This window comes from Schistocerca gregaria, chromosome 3 (assembly GCF_023897955.1).
Source record: "Schistocerca gregaria isolate iqSchGreg1 chromosome 3, iqSchGreg1.2, whole genome shotgun sequence".
Taxonomy (NCBI): Eukaryota; Metazoa; Arthropoda; class Insecta; order Orthoptera; family Acrididae; genus Schistocerca; species Schistocerca gregaria.
Window position 1 is genome coordinate 386,830,700 of NC_064922.1, and position 26,154 is coordinate 386,856,853.

At 41.3% G+C, this 26,154-nt stretch overlaps 1 protein-coding gene across 5 annotated transcripts in view; it reads right to left on the reverse strand.

Annotated features, from left to right (window-relative positions):
• LOC126354987 (integrator complex subunit 5) overlaps nt 1–26,154 on the reverse strand; it is a 118,608-nt gene that overhangs the window by 15,884 nt on the left and 76,570 nt on the right. For all 5 annotated transcript variants that reach the window (XM_050005083.1, XM_050005081.1, XM_050005085.1 and 2 more), the window contains 3 exons: nt 13,120–13,268; nt 12,798–12,946; nt 9,664–9,887 (listed from right to left, as the gene is read on the reverse strand). In XM_050005083.1, coding sequence (XP_049861040.1) covers nt 9,664–9,887; nt 12,798–12,946; nt 13,120–13,268 — 522 coding nt within the window. The remainder of the gene's footprint in view (nt 1–9,663; nt 9,888–12,797; nt 12,947–13,119; nt 13,269–26,154) is intronic.

The window sequence follows — 26,154 nt, forward strand, 5'->3', positions numbered from 1 at the left end:
GTGGCAGGAGGAACAAGATTTTTGGTCAGGCGAATACAGGATTACAAATACAAAATCAAATAGGGGTAATGCAGGAGTAGGTTTAATAATGAATAAAAAAAGGAGTGCAGGTAAGCTACTACAAACAACATAGTGAAAGCATTATTGTGGCCAAGATAGACACAAAGCCCATGGCTACTGCAGTAGTACAAGTTTATATGCCAACTAGCTCTGCAGATGACGAAGAAATTGAAGAAATGTATGATGAAATAAAGGAAATTATTCAGATAGTAAAGGGAGAGGAAAATTTAATAGTCATAGGTGACTGGAATTCAGTAGTAGGAAAACGGAGAGAAGGAAACGTAGTAGGTGAATATGGATTGGGGCTAAGAAATAGCAGGTTTCAGATAGCTTACATAACGGTAGGACAGAGATTTAGAAACCAGGTTTTAAATTGTAAGACATTTCCAGGGGCAGATATGGACTCTGACCACAATCTGTTGGTTATGACATGTAGATTAAAACTGAAGAAATTGCAGAAAGGTGGGAATTTAAGGAGATGGGACCTGGATAAACTAAAAGAAACAGATGTTATACAGAGTTTCAGGGAGAATATAAGGGAACAATTGACATGAATGAAATACAGTAGAAGAAGAATGGGTAGCTTTGAGGGATGAAATAGCGAAGGCAGCAGAGGATCAAGTAGGTAAAAAGACGAGGGCTAGTAGAAATCCTTGAGTAACAGAAGAAATATTGAATTTAATTGATGAAAGGAGAAAATATAAAAATGCAGTAAATGAAGCAGGTGAGAAAGATGTATGAGACTGGCAAAATACCCTCAGACTTCAAGAAGAATATAATAATTCCAATCCCTAAGAAAGCAGGTGCTGACAGGTGTGAATATTATCGAGCTATTAGCTTAATAAGTTACAGCTGCAAAATACTAACACAAATTCTTTACAGATGAATGGAAAAACTGGTAGATACCTTGGGAAAGATCAGTTGGGATTCTGCAGAAATGTTAGAACACGTGAGGCAATACTGACCCTAAGACTTATCTTAGAAGTTAGATTAAGGAAGGGCAAACCTACGTTTCTAGCATTTGTAGACTTAGAGAAAACTTTTGACAATGTTGACTGGAATACTCTCTTTCAAATTCTGAAGGTGGCAGGGGTAAAATACAGGGAGCGAAAGGCTATTTACTATTTGTACAGAAACCAGATAGCAGTTATAAGAGTCGAGGGACATGAAAGGGAAGCAGTGTTTGGGAAGGGAGTGCGATAGGGTTGTAGCCTTTGCTCGATGTTATTCAATCTGTATATTGAGCAAGCAGTGAAGGAAACAAAAGAAAAATTCGGAGTAGGTATTAAAATCCATGGAAAAGAAATAAAAACTTTGAGGTTCGCCGATGACATTGTAATTCTGTCAGAGACAGCAAAGGACTTGGAAGAGCAGTTGAACGGAATGGATAGTGTCTTGAAAAGAGGATATAAGATGAACATCAACAAAAGCAAAATGAGGATAATGGAATGTAGTCGAATTAAGTTGGGTGATGCTTAGGGAATTAGATTAGGAAATGAGACACTTAAAGTAGTAAAGGAGTTTTGCTCTTTGAGGAGCAAAATAACTGATGATGGTCAAGGTAGAGAGGATATAAAATGTAGACTGGCAATGGCAAGGAAAGTGTTTCTTGAAAAGAGAAATAGGATTGGGGAGAAGAGAAATTTGTGGCACAGCTCGACTAGAAGAAGGGATCGGTTGGTAGGACATGTTCTGAGGCATCAAGGGATCACCAATTTAGTATTGAAGGGAAGCGTGGAGGGTAAAAATCATAGAGATGAATACACTAAACAGATTCAGAAGGATGTAGGTTGCAGTAGGTACCGGGAGATGAGAAAGCTTGTACAGGATAGGGTAGCATGGGTAGCTGCATCAAACCAGTCTCAGGACTGAAGACCACAACAACAACAACAAAAACAACAACAACAACAACACAGTCATCTTCAGAAATGGCTGACAGGTTCTCCCTTGTTTTTTTTTTTTTTTTTCTTGACTATTTCAATGTTATCAAATCAGTGTCCTTTCATACCCCTTTTCATGCATGGAAATAAGAAAAGGTCACATAGAGCCAGGTCAGTTGAGTAACGTGTGTGGGGCAGTGGAACCATGCAATTTTTTGCCAAAAACTAACTGAGATAGCTGTGTGTGTGTGTGTGTGTGTGTGTGTGTGTGTGTGTGTGTGTGTGTGTGTGTGCAGGTGCATCATCATGGTGGAAGAACCAATCTTCTGTATGCCACAAATCGTGTCTTTTTTGACACACACTGCTGCACAATCTTCTTAAAACTTCGAAACAAAAGGTTTGATTGATGGTCGGACCTTGGGGAACAAACTCCGAATGAACTATACCCTTAGCATCAAAAAAGCAAATCAGCATTGTTTTGGTGTTTTATTTGACTTGTTGACATTTTTTTGAATGGGGTGATGAACCTTCCATTGGCGTGACTGTTGCTTTGTTTCTGTGTCATAACCACAGCACCATGACTCATCACCAGTAATGGCCTTAGACAGAAAGTTTGGATCAGTTTCAAGCTGATGTTTCAAAGCACAACATGTTTCAATTCGACGTTCCTTTTGATTGTCAGTCATAACCCGAGGAACAAACTTGGCAGCAACCCTCCTCATTCCCAAATATTCTGTTAAAGTTCACTGAACTGAGCTCCAAGACAGCCCACTAATCTCTGACAGTTGATCAATTGTCTGTGAGCACAAGCTCTTGAATTTTTTCAATATTTTCATCAATTTGCGCAGTTGATGGATGCCCAGAATGAGGTTGTCATCAGCTGACATGTCACCATTTTTAAACTGACCTAACCACTTGTTAACTAGAGTTTTTCCCATAGCATCATCTTGGTAAGCTGTTTCAATCATTAAAACATTTCAGCAGCATTTATACCAAGTAGAAAACAAAATTTCAAAGCTGCACATTGTTCACTTAAAACTTGCCATCACAAAATATGAAACAAGAACAAAACAGCACTAGCAAAAACAATCACTATAGATGAACAGAACAAGACATGTCGACAACACAGGCAGCACTGAACTGGCAATGAGTTGCACTATACATGCCTAGTGGCAGAAATGGGTACCACGTAAGCCCTGCTCACGGCAATGTTATTCTGCTTTTCTGAGTACCCTCTCATATCGTTTATCAGAAGACACAGTTAAATAACTACAGCACTGCATTTCTGAAGCTGTTCTCAGTTTATGACATAACAAGAAAGAAAGGTGCCCGAGACAAACTTTAAAACTAAACTGAATTTATTTTTGCTGGACAGCAATTTCTGCTTGCACAAATGAGTTTTAGAAGTGGCTGACACGAATCCATATATAGGAATTATCAACCAGTAATTGAATCATTTAATGTCATTTCAAACAGACTGGTATTATTTAATGCATTAGGTAGGAAAGATGAAAACAAAGGCAACAATGCAAAATAAAGTAGGAGCACTTTTGCAATGTTTTAAGTCTCTTTTATATGTCTATCAACTGATAAACTGATCAACTTTATAGTGAGTTGTTACTATAGCACATAAAGTGATGAATAGTTTTGGATTTAAAAGTAACAGCAGTGGCAAATCACAATGTTTTGAAAGGTGTCATGTCTATCATTTCCTGATGAATAACTAGAATGTTACAGAATGCGTGTTCCTCATCTGATGTCAGATATCTGACATTAACCACGAATCATTAGTAAGTGTGCAAAAGCTTGCACCCAAGACTGTAGGAGTCACTGTTCACATGACTTGCATTCTGCTGTCTGGACAGGGCACTTATTGTTGTGACTCGACGATCATTCAAAGTGCCGCCGCGCAATTACGCGCGTCCTCTACATGCGGCGCTGTCTGCCAGCCATGCAGCAGCCGCGCCACCTAAGCGGCCAAACAGCCAACAGCTGCTAGACTTGGACTCAGTGCTCATTCGAATGTTACCGTGTTCACATATCTTGCTTGTCAACTTGCTCTGTGACTTGTATGTGTTGTGTCGCTTTGAAATATAGTGTTGTGTCGTTTTGAAATATATGTGTTCGACTTGACATTATAACAATTGGTGTCGAGGTAGTGGATTTTTCCTTTTCATCGTTGACCCACAGGTTTCCATGGCTACTGTCGAGTAACTATTGCAAGGTCTCATTGAACAGCAAACGCTTCTAACATCGGCGATTCGCGATTTCGTCGCGGCATCAAATGCGTGGCGTTTTTCATCGTTTGCTATACCTCTTTTTCTTCCTTACGACAAGACGGCGTAAGACTGGTCTGATTATGAAAAATGTCTTTGACAGCACTTTTTAGAATTTCATATCATGGACGAACAAACATGTAAGTCTCTGTTCCTTTCCTGCATTTCACCTCAAGTTTATCGGTTGTTGTCGCAATTAGCTCCTTTGAAAGATCATGCATCTTTGTCCTTTGCCGAAATGTGCTCACTTCTGTCTGTCTATTTTCAAAGCAAAGGCATGTGGTATGTGGTAGCCTCTCATGTAGCCTTTTATCGTTGTCAAAAACAATCGCATCAATCCTATCGCACTTGGGCTGCTGAACTTCACGGCTTCAGTCGAAAGTTTCCATTTGTCACTGACGTTCACAATGAATCCTATGCTGATTCCATGATACGGGATGCTATTATCCGGTCGGCGAGCGACAAAGAAGTTCGGCAACGTGCACTTCAGTTGGCATATCCGACTCTAGATGAAGTCCTCTCCATTGCGCAGTCTTTTGAAATTTCTCGCGCCGCTGGGGCGCAAATAGAGGCGTGGGGTGATACAACCTCTGTGCGCTGTTGACGACGCATGCGGCGCGTCCCCGCTGGCCGACGTGGACGCAGTACGCTCCCACACGCAGCCTCGGCCTAACCGTAAACAACCCGCTAAGAAACTGCAGCAAAACCCCCGGCAACTTCCTTCATGTCTGCGGTGTTTTACGAAACATTCATGCGAGGATTGTCCCCGACGTTGGGCTGTGAGTCACAATTGCAAAAAGAAAGGTCACGTGTCTTCCGTTTGCAAATCCGACGGCATACATGATGTTCATGAACATGACGCTGATTCTGATTCTGTGTTGTCTGTTAATTGCACTACTTCCCTTTCAGGGAATTTATTCCTCACTGTCCAAATCCTTGGTCGGGATGTCTGCATGCAGGTGGATACCGGTTCTGCTGCCACTATAATTAATTCTCAGACGTATCTTCAGTTGGGTCCTCCACTCCTATCACCTGTCACTCGGCAATTACGGACATAAAATAAACAGAAGATTTCTCTCTTGGGACAATTTAATGCTGAGGTATTTTACATATCCGTTGTTCGCACTGTTCCCATACTTGTGGTCGACCAGAGTAACGCAGAGTATCTTTTTGGTTTCGATGCCTTTCGCGTTTTTGGGTTCTCCATAGATGACTCTGTCAATATTGTCTCTGATGCTATTCCTTATGCTCAATTGGATTCCTTGTCGACAACATTTTTGTCCCTTTTTTCTCCTGGGTTAGGCCATGCAAACAACTTTGAAGCTCATATCACATTCAAACCCACTGCTCGGCCTAAGTTTTTTCGGGCTCGGCCCATTCCTGTAGCACTTTGTGATTGGGTAAAACGGGAACTGGACCGTCTCACTACTTCAGATGTCTTGCTTCCTGTCACTTCCAGTGAGTGGTCCTCTCCTGTCGTCGTCATTGCTAAGCCAAATGGTGATATTCGTCTCTGTGGCGATTTCAAAGCCACTGTAAATGCTCAATGCCTCATCGACACTTACCCTATGCCCCGACCTGAAGAACTGTTCACTAAACTCATGCCCCGACCTGAAGAACTGTTCACTAAACTCGCTGGAGGCCAGTATTTTTCTAAAATTGACCTGTCAGAAGCTTATCATCAACTTCCTCTCGATGCTGCTTCCTGGCAGCTTCTGGTCCTTAACACGCCTTTCGGCCTCTATCAATACCAACACTTGCCATTCGGAGTTGCTAGCGCCGCTGCTCTCTTTACAGCGATTCTTGGAACAATTATTGCTCCCTGCCCCTGGGTGTATCAATTACATGGACGACATTGTTGTCATTGGCTCCACCACTGAAGAACATCTTCAAAATCACCGCACACTTTTTCATGTCTTACAGAGTGCCGGTATTAAGTGTAATCTTCAGAAATCACAATTTTTTCAGGAATCTATCACACACTTGGGGTTTCAACTCTCTTGGGATGGTATTCGTCCTCTCCAGCAAACTGTCGCTGCAATCAATGCTCTTCCTCGCCCTACATCTGTTAAGGAGCTGCAGGTCTTCCTGGGGAAAATAGCATACTATCACAAGTTCTTACTGTCTGCTGCTTCGGTGACCCAGTCGTTGCATCACCTGTTGCATAAAAACGTACCTTTTCACTGGTCCGCGTCATGTGATGCGGCCTTCCAGAAATTGAAGACTATGCTGAAACAGGCCTCATGCCTGGCTCCTTATTGACCTGGCCAACATCTAGTTCTTGCCATGGACACCTCTCAATATGGGGTCGGTGCAGTCCTCTGAACAACCCATTGCTCAACTCCAAAATGCTCACGGATGCGTAACAAAAGTATTCTCAAATTGAAAAAGAAGCTTTGGCCATTATTTATGCTCTTCATAAGTTTGGTTTTTTTCTCTATGGATCTAAATTTCACCTTGTTACGGATCACAAACCACTTGTTTCCTTGTTTCATCCATCATCGTCACTTCCCGACAAGGCTGCACACCGCCTCCAGCGTTGGGCTCTTTACATGTCTCATTTCAATTATGAGATTCATTTCCGGCCGACGGCTCAACATGCAAATGCTGATGCAAAGTCTCGCCTTCCCATTGGTCCTGATCTGGCATTCGATAAGGATGAACTTTTGTGTTTCCATCTGGATGTTGCCGAGCAGCGGGTTATGGACGGATTCCTTATCACAGGGGACCAGCTGGCGGCGGCTATGGGTTCTGATCCTACCCTCTCCCGCGTTTTACGCTGTATTCAGAAGGGTTGGCCAGATCGTCTGTCCGCTAAGACTTCTGACCTGTTGCGGAACTACTATGCTTTGCGCTACCACCTCATGGCTAGGGATGGTGTTATCCTCCTTTCCACCGACAATGCTTCGCTGCGTGTTGTGGTACCTGCGTCTCTGCGTGCTTCGGTCTTGCGCCTCCTTCACCAAGGGCACTGGGGTGTGTCTCACGCAAAATCTCTGGCGTGCCGTCATGTGTAGCCCTTGTGCGTCACATGCCGCCGCCCCGAAGTCATCTTTGTCACCGTGGCCTTCGCCTGAGAAGCCCTGAGAGTGCATTCATGCTGACTTCGTGGGACTTTTTTAGGTGTTTATTGGCTCCTTGTAATTGGTACCTACTCTAACACGTCGCCTACCACCGCGGCAACCACAAGTGCTCTCGCCCGCATTTTTCTTTGGAAGGCCTTCCCTCTATTCTTGTTACTGATAATGGTCCGCAATTTGCCTCTTCTGATTTTGCGGATTTTTGTGCTCATCACGGCGTTATGCATGTCACGGCCCCGCCGTTCCATCCACAATCAAACGGTGAGGCTGAACGACTGGTCTGCACATTTAAGGCTCAGATGCAGAAACCCCTGACTTCTTCTGCTGCTGATGATGCACTTCTCCAGTTTCTGGCTTCTTACCGTTTCACCCCCATGGGCAACCACAGTCCGGCTAAGCTCTTACATAGCCAACAGCCCCGCAGGCTACTTCACCTTCTGCAGCCTTCCACCTCATGGCCGCAGAAACCGGATGACCATCATCTGTCGGAGCCAATCTACTTTCCTCCTTCTCCTACGGATGCCGGCAAATCACCCATGTCTCCTGTTATATCAACTGGACTTGCCGCAACTGGCAGATTGGTGCACAGGGCCCTAGCAGATTCGACTCCTACGTCTCCTGTCATCTCGACCCGTTATCATCAGGGACACTTCCATCCGTACGGAAAGCCTCCTTGTTGAGACTTTATGGTCAGTCAAACAACAACTACAGACGTTAGCAATCTACAGGCCACCTCCATCAAGACCAGTGAAAAAATTTCAAAGGTGGGAAAAGTGTTGTGACTCGCCGATCATTCACAGTGGCGCTGCGCAATGACGCGCGTCCTCTACATGCGGCGCTATCTGCCAGCCATGCAGCAGCTGCGCCACCGAAGCGGCCAGCCAGCCACTGGCTGCTAGACTTGGACTCAGTGCTCATTCGAATGTTACCGTGTTCACATGTCTTGCTTGTCAACTTGCTCTGTGAGTTATATGTGTTGTGTCGTTTTGAAATATTTGTGTTCAACTTGACGTTATAACACTTATCAATGCTGTTGTTCATAAATAAATCTCTGACTGGCTATTAAAAAAAGAAAAAAAATATATTTTTTTATTTACAGTCTGTACTTACATGTTGAAATCACTTTTCCATAGCTGCCACCCAAATTCAAACATATTTTGTACTGTGACACTAGTTACTGCATCCCTTCATAAAAGAATAGTGTTGCCTGGTGCCTTAGACAGTTGTTTACAGCATCCTTGAGCTCTTTGTTGGTCATGAAGTGCTGGGTAGCCAGCCACATCTTCATCTAGGCAAAAGATGAATGTCACTTGTGTCCAAACTAGGAAGGAAGTTACAAATTTCCCCACCCAAAAATTCTGAGCTTTTACTTTGTTCAGTTCGCAGTATTGTGTTGCACACTGTCGTGAAGGAGAGCGATTCCTTCAATAATCATCCTGCACTGTTTGTTTTAAATTGACCTTTGCAATTTCATAAGTCTCTCACAATAAACCAGTGACATCGGTCATATGTCAACATGTTGAACAAATTCATCAATCACATCTGAATGTCTTCCTCGACTACTTTCATGGTGGACAGCTGTGTGTCAAGTCTTGAATTTTCTGCACCACCACCTCAGAACACATCCACTCATATTTACATCACTATATGTACAACACAACTGACAATGAATCACAGTGGCATTGGCTTTTTAGCTTGCATGAAGTACAACATGCCCTACAAATTCTCCTTTTCCAACCACACAAGTGCCATGAAGCTACAAGCATAAGTTTTATTTTTAATAGCTAAGTGGAGGTTAATTCATGAATAACCTTTGTTAAATAGTCCAAACACCACCTATCATCTTCCTGTGAACAGCTAGAACAATGAGTGCATCATCCTACATGTTGCAGAACGGGTGCTCTTCATTCCAAATCAGGTGTTTGACATTATACATGAATCAGTCATGACGACGGAAAAGTTCCCACAAAGTTGTAGGAATCACTGTTCACATGATTTGCATTCTGTACTTTGGATGGTGCACTTAAGAAACTACAAATCACAACACAAGTAAAAGATCAGCTTGGTTTGGCAAATGAGCACCTAGATCTTCAGGTGCGTAGGATCCATGCCACAAATGTGTATTCATCAGACAATATAGTACATGCAGTGTTACATTTTATAGCACTGTTTGTGATATTTCAAGTGTATTGGAGACAATAAGAAATCAGTACTGTCAGAGCACAGCCTAAATAATAATTATTCATTTGTTTACTGGACCACTTATCATTTATATGTAAACGCCTAATTCCCTATCTCCATACAATTATCAGAAAGTTATTTTATCAATACTAGACTGTGGTGAGTATTTAAGTTATAGGAAAATACCAGGTTCATTGATGCAGATGAAGAAATATGAAACTGTAGCACGTGCCAGCTGTAAAACGTCGTGTGTTGGCAAAGGCAGCAGCTGGAGTGCAGCTGCCAGTGAATGGGCTGCAGCAATGGATGGTGGACTGACAAGTAACTGAGCAGCCTGAGACAAATTGGACAGCAGTGCTCTAGACACAAGTCCACATCTCAGGTATGGTGATTTTCCACTTTTCTCCCACCTGCAAAAAGTATTATTTTTATTATATTAAAATCTTGTAGATGAATGGAGGATTATTCATAAGATGATCAATAAATTCCCTCAAGTGATCTGCAAGGGATAAATAATGCAGATGCTTAATTGATTAAAATATGTCTAATGAAAGGTTAGTTCTACACCAATCTGTATCTCCAAATATCTCAAAGAAATTGAACTAATGCAAAATTACAACAATATTCCAAGCAAAGTGAATGAAAATGCAGTACAAGTGTATATGTTGGACAAAATTAATTATCTGGGTAACAAAATCAAAATTATGTGGGATATAATAAAAAGTGAGAGAGCCGTAGCTTCCTCCAGGCCTCTAATTCTGTGGCTTATGTTACTAATGACTACATAAATTTGCAATGATACTTCATGAATACTGAGTAGACAGCCTGAACATCTGCTCTTGTTGAGGCTATGAGGAGCATCAAATAGTTACCGTTACTTGTGAAGAAATAATTGTATTGTCTTTAGCAACTGTAGAACTCAAGATAATAAAATTTCATTTGCTCCTGAAAATATCTCAGGTAAACTCATGATGTTAACGAAATAAAATACTGTATTAAATGGTCTCAGTGCACTCGTCATGTTAACTCTAAATAAAAGTCTAAGGTTCCAAAGAAATAAGAGAACTACGAATGTGTACATTGGTGTACTACCCACTGAGACCAGATATTCCAGTGACACTACTGATAATGTCATCTAAAGCAAATTTGTTTCAATCCTGATGTATAATATGGGACATACCCCTCTGCTGTCTTGCTGTCTCTCGGTTCACTCCCATGCACTGCTAAGTGCGTAGCCCCCATATCTCTACCCAAGAGTGAACCCAGGACTAGGACTTGTGAATGCTAAAATATTTTTGGGATTTACAGCAAATGCTTTAGGTATACTTGCTAGTAGACAACATCCAATAAATGTTTTGGTTTCTTTCAAACTGATACTGAATTAATACATCTGTCTATTTGATGGAGCAGGTTGCAAGTTCAATTTACAAAAATATTTTATTTATTTATTTTGCCCCTGGGAGGAATGAGGAAAATGGAGGGAGAGCTGCTCTATACTGCCCATCAGTGGATATGTCATTGTCTCTAGAAAGTGTTGTCAACATACAGTCCAATTTCCACAGTCTTTTTGATGATCTGAGATACAATACCTTAGGGTGTGTTTAAATCTGCTCAAAAAAGAACTTGCATTATTCATAACAAACTCAAAAGCTTGTGTTTAGCAAAACATTTTTTTTCTGCATTTCTGTACTGTAAGTGCTGCTGATGTTTGCAAGAGCTAATGGTCGCCAGGTGTCTGGCTTTTTACGGTCAAGTCTAGCCAAATACACTCACGCAAAAAAATCGTAATACCAAGAAGGAGCTGTGCGACATAACCGGAAGTTGGTAGTGTATCTCTACATATGAAAGATGACGTCTATCCAAATTTCATACCAGCCGCATAGAAGTGGTGCTAATAGTACTACTATGAGGATGCAAATCAAGATTGCTTTAAATAAACACTGTAATGGTCATGAGCATTAGTTTTCTTTGAGATTGGACATGGTGAGTTCATGTTAGTCAAGAATGCCTTTAAGTCAACAAAGACGCCATTATCAACACCTCACCGAGTTTGAATGAGGTCACATAATAGAGCCACGAGAAGCTGGATGTACCTTCTGTGGTATAGCACAAAAACTTGGCAGGAATTAAACCACTGTACATGACTGTTGACAGTGGTGGTCATGAGAATGTATGGTCGCAAGAGGACTGGGCTCTGCATGGTTGCATAGCATTACCGTGAGGGAAAACCCATCGTGATTGGTGTATGGCTCTGGCACATCATACTGCATTTGCAGCAGCAATCTGAGCAGCTATTGGCATTTCAATGGCACTACAAACTGTTACAAATAAGTCACTTCAAGGACTGCTCCAAGCCAGACTCCCTGCAGTGTCTTCTACACTGACACAGAAACACCACCATTTGCAACTTCAGTGCTATCAAGTGAGAGTTCTTTGAAGGGTGGGGTGTTTTCTGATGAAAGCTGGTTCTGTCTCAGTGCCAGTAATGGCCGTGTGTTGGTTAGGAGGAGGCCAGCTGAGGGTCTGCAACCAATCTATCTGCATGATAGATGCACTCGACCAACATCTGGGGATAGGGCCCAAGATGCAATTTCGTATGACAGCAGGAGCACTCTCGTGGCTATTCCATGAACTCTGACTTCAAATCTGTATGTTAGTCTGGCGATTCGACCAGTTGTGCTGCAATTCATGAACAGTATCCTATATCATCAATTGGTGAATTACAAATAGGCAGTATAAGTTGCATCACAATGGTAAATTATTCATCATGGAGTCCCTCAGGATTCTGTCCTAGATCCCTTATAGTTTTAAATTTATTTCTACAATCAGCCCGCTGTCATGAATGGTGAGTATAAACAGCACAACAACTGTGAATATTTGTCAACTATAGACACCATTAATCTCCTTTCTGACATGCTGAACTAGTTTACTGTCAACTCCCTTTCTTTTTTCTCTAATCGCAAATACCCAGAGAACTTTACAGTGATGTATACAATAACCAACAGTTACAGAAAATAAAAAGTACAAAATTCATGGGACTATATTCAGATGCTAACTAATCTTGGTACAGCATTTGTAATGATATTGAGGCATAGAACTTTCTAGCTTGTGGCAAGTCATTACAGCAGTCCTTGTATGGCCTACACACGATCTAGTACTAAGATAGTATTACACAAGTATGATACATAATAAGATATACAATTATTATCAATACAAAGTAAAGACTTTTGAAACCTGATAAACTTTCAAGACAGTGATACCTGTCATCTTTAGGAGACATATTTTATGTAAAATTAAGAAAATGTAGCCAATTAATTCACCTCAACAGCTTTGCAATATTTATCCACAACTGTTCTGGATCTGCTTGTTCAGCTAAACTGCTTTCCAGTTTCAATGTGCATGATGTTGTCCACATTGCTTGCTCCATTGCTTGTGCAAAATACTCACAATTAATACCCTCACTGGCATCCTGTATTTCAAGGGGAGGAGAAGAAAATAAAAAAAATACAAAAAATCATAAGCAATTTACTATTAAATTAAACATTCATAACCAATATACTATTAAATTAATTTACAGCTAAACAATATTGGATTAACTGTAAATTAAACAATAAAGTTCATACAATAACAAAGAAATGTTACCAGATCTGAATATGATGAAGGAGAAACAGTTATTATTCTTCCAGTTATGAGTCTCACTAAGGCAGCTAACTGGTTGTCTGTTGTTGCCTTCTGCAGCAGATAAGCAGCTGAGCTGACAAGTACATTTTGGCGATGATAACCAAGCAGCCCTGAGAAAAACAGGATTTTATTTTTTATGTTAATAGGCACCGCTAGCACAAAAAGTACAGAGTGTGTGGTCATCTGGCAGATAACAATATCATAGCTTTCCCCACACAACTGTTCTTCACTGTCAAATACCTGAATAGCCTGCATCATCATTTGTAAATCTCTGCAGTCATAAGAAAAGTTATCTATTACATACTGTACTCAACTGCACAGTGTGTCACGCAACCTCTTATGAGGTTTTCATCAGACCAGGGACCAAGCAGCAATTACACCTGAGTAATATAGATTGGTATCTAGTGACAGCTTACTATCAAAGTTGTGTATGAACACAAAGGGGACAAGCTTGAGTCAATCCAGGACGCATGTTTAGATAGCATAATAGGTAGTGCCCCCCCATGAACCATGGACCTTGCCGTTGGTGGGGAGGCTTGCGTGCCTCAGCGATACAGATGGCCGTACCGTAGGTGCAACCACAACGGAGGGGTATCTGTTGAGAGGCCAGACAAACATGTGGTTCCTGAAGAGGGGCAGCAGCCTTTTCAGTAGTTGCAGGGGCAACAGTCTGGATGATTGACTGATCTGGCTTTGCAACATTAACCAAAACGGCCTTGCTGTGCTGGTACTGCCAACGGCTGAAAGCAAGGGGAAACTACAGCCGTAATTTTTCCAGAGGACATGCAGCTTTACTGTTTGATTAAATGATGATGACGTCCTCTTGGGTAAAATATTCCGGAGGTAAAATAGTCCCCCATTCGGATCTCCGGGCGGGGACTACTCAGGAGGACGTTGTTATCAGGAGAAAGAAAACTGGCGTTCTACGGATCGGAGCGTGGAATGTCAGATCCCTTAATCGGGCAGGTAGGTTAGAAAATTTAAAAAGGGAAATGGATAGGTTAAAGTTAGATATAGTGGGAATTAGTGAAGTTCGGTGGCAGGAGGAACAAGACTTTTGGTCAGGTGAATACAGGGTTATAAATACAAAATCAAATAGGGGTAATGCAGGAGTAGGTTTAATAATGAATAAAAATAGGAGTGCGGGTAAGCTACTACAAACAGCATAGTGAACGCATTATTGTGGCCAAGATAGACACAAAGCCCATGCCTACTATAGTAGTACAAGTTTATATGCCAACTAGCTCTGCAGATGATGAAGAAATTGATGAAATGTATGATGAGATAAAAGAAATTATTCAGGTAGTGAAGGGAGACGAAAATTTAATAGTCATGGGTGACTGGAATTCGTCAGTAGGAAAAGGGAGAGAAGGAAACATAGTAGGTGACTATGGATTGGGGCTAAGAAATGAAAGAGGAAACCGTCTGGTAGAATTTTGCACAGAGCATAACTTAATCATAGCTAACACTTGGTTCAAGAATCATAAAAGAAGATTGTATACATGGAAGATTCCTGGGGATACGAAAAGGTATCAGATAGATTATATAATGGTAAGACAGATTTAGGAATCAGGTTTTAAATTGTAGGACATTTCCAGGGGCAGATGTGGACTCTGACCACAATCTGTTGGTTATGAACTGTAGATTAAAACTAAAGAAACTGCAAAAATGTGGGAATTTAAGGAGATGGGACCTGGATAAACTGAAAGAACCAGAGGTTGTACAGAGTTTCAGGGAGAGTGTAAGGGAACAAATGGCAGGAATGGGGGAAAGAAATACAGTAGAAGAAGAATCGGTAGCTTTGAGGGTTGAAGTAGTGAAGGCAGCAGAGGATCAAGTAGGTAAAAAGACGAGGGCTGCTAGAAATCCTTGGGTAACAGAAGAAATATTTAACTTAATTGATGAAAGGAGAAAATATAAAAATGCAGTAAATGAAGCAGGCAAAAAGGAATACAAACGTCTCAAAAATGAGATCGACAGGAAGTGCAAAATGGCTAAGCAGGGATGGCTAGAGGATAAATGTAAGGATGTAGAGGCTTATCTCACTAGGGGCAAGACAGATACTGCCTACAGAAAAATTAAAGAGGCCTTCGGAGAAAAGACAACCACTTGTATGAATATCGAGAGCTCAGATGGAAACCCAGTTCTAAGCAAAGAAGGGAAGGCAGAAAGGTGGAAGGAGTATATAGAAGGTTTATACAAGGGCGATGTACTTGAGGACAATATTATGGAAATGGAAGAGGATGTAGATGAAGACGAAATGGGAGGTAAGATACTGCGTGAAGAGTTTGACAGAGCACTGAAAGACCTGAGTCGAAACAAGGCCCCCGGAGTAGACAACATTCCATTAGAACTACTGACGGCCTTGGGAGAGCCAGTCATGACAAAACTCTACCAGCTCGTGAGCAAGATGTATGAGACAGGTGAAATACCCTCAGACTTCAAGAAGAATTTAATAATTCCAATCCCAAAGAAAGCAGGTGCTGACAGATGTGAAAATTACCGAGCTATCAGCTTAATAAGTCACAGCTGCAAAATACTAACGCAAATTCTTTACAGACGAATGGAAAAACTGGTAGATGCGGACCTCGGGGAAGATCAGTTTGGATCCCGTAGAAATGTTGGAACACGTGAGGCAATACTGACCTTACGACTGATCTTAGAAGAAAGATTAAGAAAAGGCAAACCTACGTTTCTAGCATTTGTAGACTTAGAGAAAGCTTTTGACAATGTTGACTGGAATACTCTCTTTCAAATTCTAAAGGTTGGCAGGGGTAAAATACAGGGAGCGAAAGGCTATTTACAATTTGTACAGAAACCAGATGGCAGTTATTAGAGTCGAGGGGCATGAAAGGGAAGCAGTGGTTGGGAAGGGAGTGAGACAGGGTTGTAGACTCTCCCCGATGTTATTCAATCTGTATATTGAGCAAGCAGTAAAGGAAACAAAAGAAAAATTTGGAGTAGGTATTAAAATTCATGGAGAAGAAGTAAAAACTTTGAGGTTCGCCGATGACATTGTAATTCTGTCAGAGACGGCAAAGGACTTGGAAGAGCAGTTGAACGGAATGGACAGTGTCTTGAAAAGAGGATATAAGATGAACATCAACAAAAACAAAACGAGGATAATGGGATGTAGTCAAATTAAATCGGGTGATGCTGAGGGAATTAGATTAGGAAATGAGACACTTAAAGTAGTAAAGGAGTTTTGCTATTTGGGGAGCAAAATAACTGATGATGCTCGAAGTAGAGAGGATATAAAATGTAGACTGGCAATGGCAAGGAAAGCATTTCTGAAGAAGAGAAATTTGTTAACATCGAATATAGATTTATGTATCAGGAAGTCGTTTCTGAAAATATTTGTTTGGAGTGTAGCCATGTATGGAAGTGAAACATGGACGATAACTAGTTTGGACAAGAAGAGAATAGAAGCTTTCGAATTGTGGTGCTACAGAAGAATGCTGAAGATTAGATGGGTAGATCACGTAACTAATGAGGAGGTATTGAATAGGATTGGGGAGAAGAGAAGTTTGTGGCACAACTTGACTAGAAGAAGCGATCGGTTGGTAGGACATGTTTTGAGGCATCAAGGGATCACAAATTTAGCATTGGAGGGCAGCGTGGAGGGTAAAAATCGTAGAGGGAGACCAAGAGATGAATACACTAAGCAGATTCAGAAGGATGTAGGTTGCAGTAGGTACTGGGAGATGAAGCTGCTTGCACTGGATAGAGTAACATGGAGAGCTGCATCAAACCAGTCTCAGGACTGAAGACAACAACGACAACAACAACAACAACAACAATAGGTAGTGTACTGCCCATGAAAGGTGGAGACCCAGGTTCAAATCACAGGCCAGCATATAGTTCTAAGAACTTTATCACATACAGCTACCTTAAATCCATGCTTGTAAAATCGGTACCAGTACAAGATACTATAGATGGTGCTAGCCGTCAGCGTAGGGCTCAAGAGGCTGTGTCTGCAGCACCATCTGCTTCTCATAATGGCTGACGACGAATGTCAATACACGGTAACCCTATATCCATACATCGGTATCTGTTTCAAACCCATAAACAGGTTGAGTTTTGTGCCTACGAACTACAATTTGAGTACAGCATTGGTTTTCTGTTATCATTTGAATAAAACACCTGCAGAATTGCACTGAATGCTTGTCGAAGCTTTCGGTGAACATTCTCTTAAAAAAACATAGTGTTTCGAGTGGTTCAAAAAATTCAAAAGTGGTGATTTTGACATGAGAAATGATGAGCACAGGAAACCACTGAAAAAATTTGGAGAAAACAAATTGCAGGTATTACTGGATGAAGATTATACTAAAACTCATCAGGAACTCACAGAACAGTTGAATGTGACACAGAAAGCCATTTCTCTTCAGTTGAAAGCTATGGGAAAGGCAAAGAAAGTGAGAAAATTGGGTTCTACATGACCTGAATGAAACACAGCAAGCAAATAGAAAGACCACTTGTGAAATTCTGCTCACCAGATAAAAGAAAGTCGTTTCTCCATCAAATAGTGACAGGTGATAAAAAGTGGATATATTTTGAGAATCCTAAGCATCGAAAATCATGGGTGAATCCAGGCAAACCATCGACATCCACTACAAGACCCTTTGGAAAGAAGATAATGCTCTGTGTTTGGTGGGATCAGAAGGGTGTCATCTATTTTGAGTTGCTAAAACCTGATGAAACTGTTAACAGTGATTGCTACCAACAGCAAATGATTAATTTAAATCGAGCTTTATGTGAAAACTGACCAGACTATGGAAAAAAGCAACATAAAGTCATATTGCTCCATGATAATGCCCCGTCACACACAGCAAAGCACGTCAGGGAAACGATTGAGGCGTTTAGTTGGGAAATACTAGGGTGTGCAGCTTATTCTAAAGACTTGGCTCCATTCAATTATCATTTATTTGCATCACTGGGATATGCTCTCACTGAAAAACACTTCAATTCATATGAAAATGTACGAAAATGGCTCACTGACTGGTTCGCTTCAAAACAAGCATCTGTGGTGTGAGTGAGAAGTGCACAGAACTATTTGCTGTTATTGTGGCAGCGAAGTAATAACACGTTACTGACAATCATGTGCATTTACCACAGCCATTGGGTTATGTTATGTCAGTTCTGTCTGCATGTGCAACTGAACTGGCAGTTTAAATAAGAGACACATTAATCTGATCCTGAAATGCACTTTTGCAGTTTATTGTAGTATCATCACAAAGTTTATAAAGAAAACACTCAAGCCACTCATGACTTGACCATTTAAAATACTCTTGCTCTCACTATTATGCAGAAATATTTCCAGTTCTTCAGTTAACTCTAGTCCCCCCCCCCCCCCCCCCCCCATTTTCCACAGTGTATATAAAACTTCAAGATCTGCATCTAGTTTGTTTAGTGAATTTCCAGTATCAAAAGCATGGGGAAAGGGGGGGGGGGATGGATGATCTACTGTAGTTGTTCAGGCTGAATGCACCTTTCTGCTCATCATATTTTAATTTAAAATCCCTCCTCATCACTCTTTAGTGTCACACCACAAGCATTTTATCTTATACATGGCTGACCTGTCATACTTATTGCAATTTTAGATTTTGATGAGCTTTGTATCCCAACAAGTTTTCTGTTTTGTTTTAAAATGGAAGATAATACGTATTTCTAAGTACTATACAGTTATACACAATGCAATTATTTTCAGAGATAAAGCTGGGATAACATTTCACTACATGGAAACTGATGATTCATGTCTAAGTACCAGCTACTAATTTATCATATCTAAAAGCAAAACCTTCTCTATGAGTGTTGTTGAAGAAGCAAACTACTGAGGAACAGCATAATGTAGGGAGACAGGTTTGTGCACGTGAGCGAGTGTGTGTGTTTGGGTGAATGTTTTTTTCCTACAAGCTTGAAAAAGGAATTTCATTCTGAAAGACAGCATAGCTCTGTACCCTTTGTTTGTATACTTATCGACAACACAGTGCTTCTGCAATTGGGTGAGTTGTCTCCTCTATTCCTAAATAATTCGTAATATTCAACTAGAACTTTCCATACATTACTCTTAAAGGTAAACACATCTTAAACAAAAAGGTTTACTACATATGATCCTGCTGGAAGTCTTATGACCTTGCCTTTCTTTGATCTTTGATATGACTTATTCAGTCCATTATACTGGGATTTACCTGTTTAATGTGAGCTTTGAACCAGGGTGCAACTTGGCATTTTTCAAATCAATGCCTGTGGTGCAAGGAGCAATAAATAACACAAAAAATCTGGTAAAACAGAGGACTGAGTCCTGGACCTTACGATCTGTAATCTACCACTTACCCATGGTTCTTATTGTCAATGTACTTCAGTAACATTTTATTATATTTCTAAGGTACCGACAATAAAATTATTTCAAGAGAGTATTTTAGATTCATTAAAATAATGGGACACATAAACTTGTTAATGTGCTCAAACTGTAAAAATTTTAACGGTTGACAGGCAACAGACACCACATATATGGACAACAAAATTATTTATCAAGATTATTAACTTTCATGTCAAATATTTTATTTAAAATTTCATTTTACACCCCCTTTTCCAGTTTTACTTGAATATTTATTAGGCTAATTTCTACAATGAGTTTCCATATGCATTTTGTCCTCTACAAATTCAGTGTGATATTTATGTTTTTGTTGATGATGAGCATCACAGACAGAAACAAATAACAAAACATTATGAATCACATCTGTCCTTTATAAACAATCTGACCAAACTTTATTGTTATTGGTCAAATAGTGCATAAGAATCCTACCCAGGATAGAAAGCTATGTTCTGTAATGCGCATGAATTTTTCTCACCAAAAAATGCATCTGCAAAATGCATACGAGGGTCACTCCAAAAGAAATGCAGACTATTTTATTTAAAGCCATCTTTTATTCTACATGTTTGAAAGATTTACAGTGTGTAGATAAACCCTTTAGGAACAATATTCTCATTTCTCCACATAACTTCCATCCCTCTCAACTGCCTTAAGCCATCTTGGAACCAGCTCCTGTATACCAGCACGGTAAAATTCTGGACCAAACAGTTGGAGCCACTGTTTGGCAGCGTGCACAAGGGAGTCATCATCTTCAAACCTTGTTCCACGAAGAGAGTCTTTCAGTTTCCCATAGAGATAATAGTTACATGGAGCCAGGTCAGGACTGTAAGGCGGGTGTTTTAGTGTTGTCCATCCGAGTTTTGTGATCGCTTCCATGGTTTTTTGAGTGACATGTGGCCATGCATTGTAGTGCAACAGCAAAACATCCTGCTTTTGCTGATGTGGTCAAACACAACTCAGTCGAGCTTAAAGTTTCTTCAGTGTCATCACATATACATCAGAATTTATGGTGGTTCCACTTGGCATGATGTCCACAAGCAAGAGTCCTTCAGAATAATAATAATAAAAAACACAGCCATAACTTTTCCAGCAGAAGGTGTGGTTTTGAATTTTTTTTCTTAGGTGAATTTGTATGATAACACTCCATTGATTGCCACTTCGCCTCTGGTGAAAAATGAGTCATTTCATCACCTGTCACAATTCTTCCAAGAAATTCATCTCCACCACTCTCGTACTGTTCCAAACGTTCATTGCATACATTTTTCTTGTTTCTTTGTGAGCCACTGTCAACATCCTGGGAACCCACCTGGCACAAACCTTTTTTAACGCCAACACTTTCAGTATTCTGAAAACACTTCCTTCCCCTATCCCAACGTAGCGTGACAATTCGTTCACTGTGATGCGTCTGCCAGCAGTCACCAATTCATTAACTCTCTGCACATTGTCTTGAGTGTGTGCAGTGCGAGGCCTGCTGCTGCGAGGACAACCCTCAACAATGCCGTGCCCGCTTTCATCACGTAACCTGCTTGCCCACTGACTAACTGTACTGCGATCAACAGCAGCATTTCCATACACCTTTTTCAACCTCTTGTGGATGTTTCCCAGTGTCTCGTTTTCACAGCAGAGGAATTCTATGACAGCACATTGCTTCTGATGGATGTCAAGTGTAGCAGCCATCTTGAAGACGCTGTGACAGCATCACTCACCACTCACGGGAACAGCTTGAACTAAGTTTGAAAACAAGCAGGAAGGATTTCTCTACACGCTGTAAAACATTCACACATGCAGAATGAAAACTGTATTTTTACAAAAATAGTGTGCATTTCATTTGGAGTGACCCTTGAACCTTCCTTGTACTGTATAAACTGTCAAGCATATGTACAAACACAAATAGAAAAAAAGACATTGCCTAGGGGTACATTTATGGACTTTGTTCTCTTTAAAGTAAATTTGATTATTTCAGATTTGGCCCTCTTAATAGATGTAGACTTTTCCTAAATCTCATATTAATTTGTTATTTTCATTTTTTCATTTTTGTGAGACACCTACGTGGTATCTCGCCCACTCTCCACCACTCATCACGTTTACCTGCAATGGTAACATATTCTTACCACATGACTCATATTCTATAACCAATGTGTAGTATGACAACTACAGAAAAAGAACAGACATTTCAATGACCAGATGGGCATTTAATAATGTTGTGAAAAAAATAAATAAAAATAAAGTGCATGATGGAGTTCTGAACATGACTTTTCCACTTTACAGTCCAACACCAAGACACTATGGCTGTTCATTTATGCTCAATATTGCACTTGTTGAGCTTTGGCCATTCACTCTTTCTATTTTGCTTCTTTTTCACTGTTCAGTATACCTTCTTCCTGTTTTCACACTTGATCAGTGTTCAGTTTTTAATGAGCTATTCACTGGGCCATCTTACCACTAAATTTGAGGGGGTTGCAATGGGGAGTTTCCCTTGTTAGTCCATACTGGCCAACTGCACAACAAGTAAAGAATACAAGGTGTGTGAGAAAGTAGTAAGACTGACAACAATCCAAGTGATCTGGCAATGTTGTGTTGTTCTACTCATGCAGAAGGGTGTGTTCATCCCTTCCAGATGCTCACTCTGAGTTGTAGCTCTGTGTAGCCACCATGTGATTTTTGAAAGCACCACCAATAAAGTTGTATTTTTGTTGCATATTACAAAAATGGATCAGCAGAATTTAGACAAATATTATCTCAAGTTTTGTGTTAAACTTGGGGAATCCAAAAGTGTGACCTTTTAGAAACAGGACTAAGGGGAACTTTTCTTATCAAGAGCACAAGTTTTTTGTTGATACAAATCCTTTTTGGAAGGCCAAGAACACACTGAAGACCAACCTTGTAAATCAAAGATTAAAACAATGCTGATTTGCTTTTTTTGACATAGGGGTATCGTGCATAAAGAATTTGTTCCTCCGGGACAAACAGTCAACCAAGTCTTTTACAAAGATATCCTTGAAGAGCTCTGTAAAGGGTGAACAGAGTCAGACCAGACATTCCAGACAAGTGGATGTTGAATCATGACAACAGCCCACGTCACACAGTCACTTCCATCAAGGAATTTTTGAGCTCAAAAGGCATTCCTGTTGTTTTACAGCACCCCTTTTCACCTGATCTGAGTCCTTATGACTGCTTTCTTTTCCTGAAATTGAAAAATATCTTAAAAGGTTGTCATTTTGGAACTCTGGAGCACATACAAAAGAATGTGACAGACATGTCAAAGGCCCTTGACAACTCTGCCAGTGTATAGCTCTTGGGGGGAACTACTTTGCAGGGAACAATGTTGTTGCCGTTCGAAAATAGTAACAACTTAGGAAGATTAAAAATTAGTCTCATTACTTTTCTCACATACCTTGTTTAAATGTACAGCCTACTATGGACACTGTTTTCCTTCACTGAGTTTTTTAACTGTTTCACTCAGTATCAGAAAGTTCATTGACAAGCTGTTAGGAGTTTATGTACTATTCAGTTCAGATGCTGAATATTTATTTATATTTAATTACTGAGAAAATTAGAATCGTATTGCAATGTATATGCTATTACTTATTTTCAATGGTTCTTTGTTATTGTTGTTCCTTGGTTCTTTCTTGTTGTTGATGTTCCTTGGTTCTTTTTTGTTGTTGATGTTCCTTGGTTCTTTTTTGTTGTTGTTGTTGTTTTCGTCATTCCAGAGACTGATTTGCTGTAGCTCTCCACGCTACTCTATCCTGTGAAAGCTTCTTCATCTTCACGTAACAACTGCACCCTACAGCCTTCTGAATCTGCTTAGTGTATTCATCTCTTGGTCTTCCTCTAAAGATTTTTACCCTCCACGCTGCCCTCCAATACTAAATTGGTGATCCCTTGATGCCTCAGAATATGTCGTACCAACTGATTCCTTCTTCTAGTCACGTTGTTCCACAAATTCCTCTTCTCCCCAATTCTTCTCAGTGCCTCCTCATTAGTTGCGTGATCTACCCATCTAATCTTCAGCATTTTTCTGTAGCACCACATTTCGAAGGCTTCTATTCCCTTCTTGTCTAAACTATTTATTATCCATTTTTCACATCCATACATGGCTACATTCCCTACAAATACACTCCTGGAAATGGAAAAAAGAACACATTGACACCAGTGTGTCAGACCCACCATACTTGCTCCGGACACTGCGAGAGGGCTGTACAAGCAATGATCACACGCACGGCACAGCGGACACACCAGGAACCGCGGTGTTGGCCGTCGAATGGTGCTAGCTGCGCAGCATTTGTGCACCGCCTCCGTCAGTGTCAGACAGTTTGCCGTGGCATACGGAGCTCCATCGCAGTCTTTAACACTGGTAGCATGCCGCGACAGCGTGGACATGAACCGTATGTGCAGTTGACGGACTTTGAGCGAAGGCGTATAGTGGGCATGCGGGAGGCCGGGTGGACGTACCGCCGAATTGCTCAACACGTGGGGTGTGAGGTCTCCACAGTACATCGATGTTGTCGCCAGTGGTCGGCGGAAGGTGCACGTGCCCGTCGACCTGGGACCGGACCCCAGCGACGCACGGATGTACGCCAAGATCGTAGGATCCTACCCAGTGCCGTAGGGGACCGCACCGCCACTTCCCAGCAAATTACGGACACTGTTGCTCCTGGGGTATCGGCGAGGACCATTCGCAACCATCTCCATGAAGCTGGGCTACGGTCCCGCACACCGTGAGGCCGTCTTCCGCTCACGCCCCAACATCGTGCAGCCCGCCTCCAGTGGTGTCGCGACAAGCGTGAATGGAGGGAAGAATGGAGACGTGTCGTCTTCAGCGATGAGAGTCGCTTCTGCCTTGGTGCCAATGATGGTCGTATGCGTGTTTGGCGCCGTGCAGGTGAGCGCCACAATCAGGACTGCATACGACCGAGGCACACAGGGCCAACACCCGGCATCATGGTGTGGGGAGCGATCTCCTACACTGGCCGTACAACTCTGGTGATCGTCGAGGGGACACTGAATAGTGCACGGTACATCCAAACCGTCATCGAACCCATCGTTCTACCATTCCTAGACCGGCAAGGGAACTTTCTGTTCCAACAGGACAATGCATGTCTGCATGTATCCCGTGCCACCCAACATGCTCTAGAAGGTGTAAGTCAACTACCCTGGCCAGCAAGATCTCCGGATCTGTCCCCCATTGAGCATGTTTGGGACTGGATGAAGCGTTGTCTCACGCGGTCTGCACGTCCAGCACGAACGCTGGTCCAACTGTGGCGCCAGGTGGAAATGGCATGGCAAGCCATTCCACAGGACTACATCCAGCATCTCTACGATCATCTCCATGGGAGAATAGCAGCCTGCATTGCTGCGAAAGGTGGATATACACTGTACTAGTGCCGACATTGTGCATGCTCTGTTGCCTGTGTCTATGTGCCTGTGGTTCTGTCAGTGTGATCATGTGATGTATCTGACCACAGGAATGTGTCAATAAAGTTTCCCCTTCCTGGGACAATGAATTCACGGTGTTCTTATTTCAATTTCCAGGAGTGTACATATAGGAAAGACTTCCTGACACTTAAATCTACACTCGATGTTAACAAATTTTTCTTCTTCAGGAACACTTTTCTTGCCATTGCCATTTTACATTTTATTCCTCTTTACTTCGACCATCATCAGTTATTTTGCTCCCCAAATAGCATCTACTACTTTAAGTGTCACATTTCCTGATGTAATTCCCTCAGCATCACCTGATTTAATTAGACTACATTCATTAATCTCGTTTTGCTTTTACTGATGTTCATCTTATAAGGCTCCTTTCAAGACACTGTCCATTCCGTTCCACTGCACTTCCAGGTCCTTTGCTGTCTCTGACAGAATTACAATGTCATCAGCAAAAACCTCACAGTTTTTATTTCTTCACAATGGATTTTAATTCCTACTCCAATTTTTTCTTTTGTTTCCTGTACTGCTTGCTCAATATTCAGATTGAATAACATCGGGTATAGGCTACAACCCTGTCTCACTCCCTTCCCAACCACTGCTTCCCTTTCAAGCCCCTCAACTCTTACAACTGCCACCTCGTTTCCGTACAAATTGTAAACAGCCTTTCGCTCCCTGTATTTGACACCTGCCACCTTCAGAATTTGAAAGAGAGTATTCCAGTAAACACTGTCAAAACCTTTCTCTAAGTCTACAAATGATAGAAATGGAGGTTTGCCTTTCCTTAATCTGTCTTCTAAGATAAGTTGTAGTGTCAGTATTGCCTCACGTGTTCAAACATTTCTGCAGAATCCGAACTGATCTTTCCCAAGGTCTTTACCAGTTTTTCCATTCATCTGTAAAGAATTTGTGTTAGTATTTTGCAGCTGTAACTTATTAAGCTAATAGTTCGATAATATTCACACCTGTCAACACCTGCTTTCTTAGGGATTTGAATTATTATATTCTTCTTGAAACCTGAGGGTATTTCACCTGCCTCATATGTCTTACTCACCAGATGGTAGAGTTTAGTCATGGCTCGCTCTACCAAGTCTATCAGTTGTTCTAATGGAATGTTTTCTACTCCTGGGGCCTTGTTTCGACCTAGGTCTCTCAGTACTCTGTCAAATACTTCACGCAGTATCATATCTCCC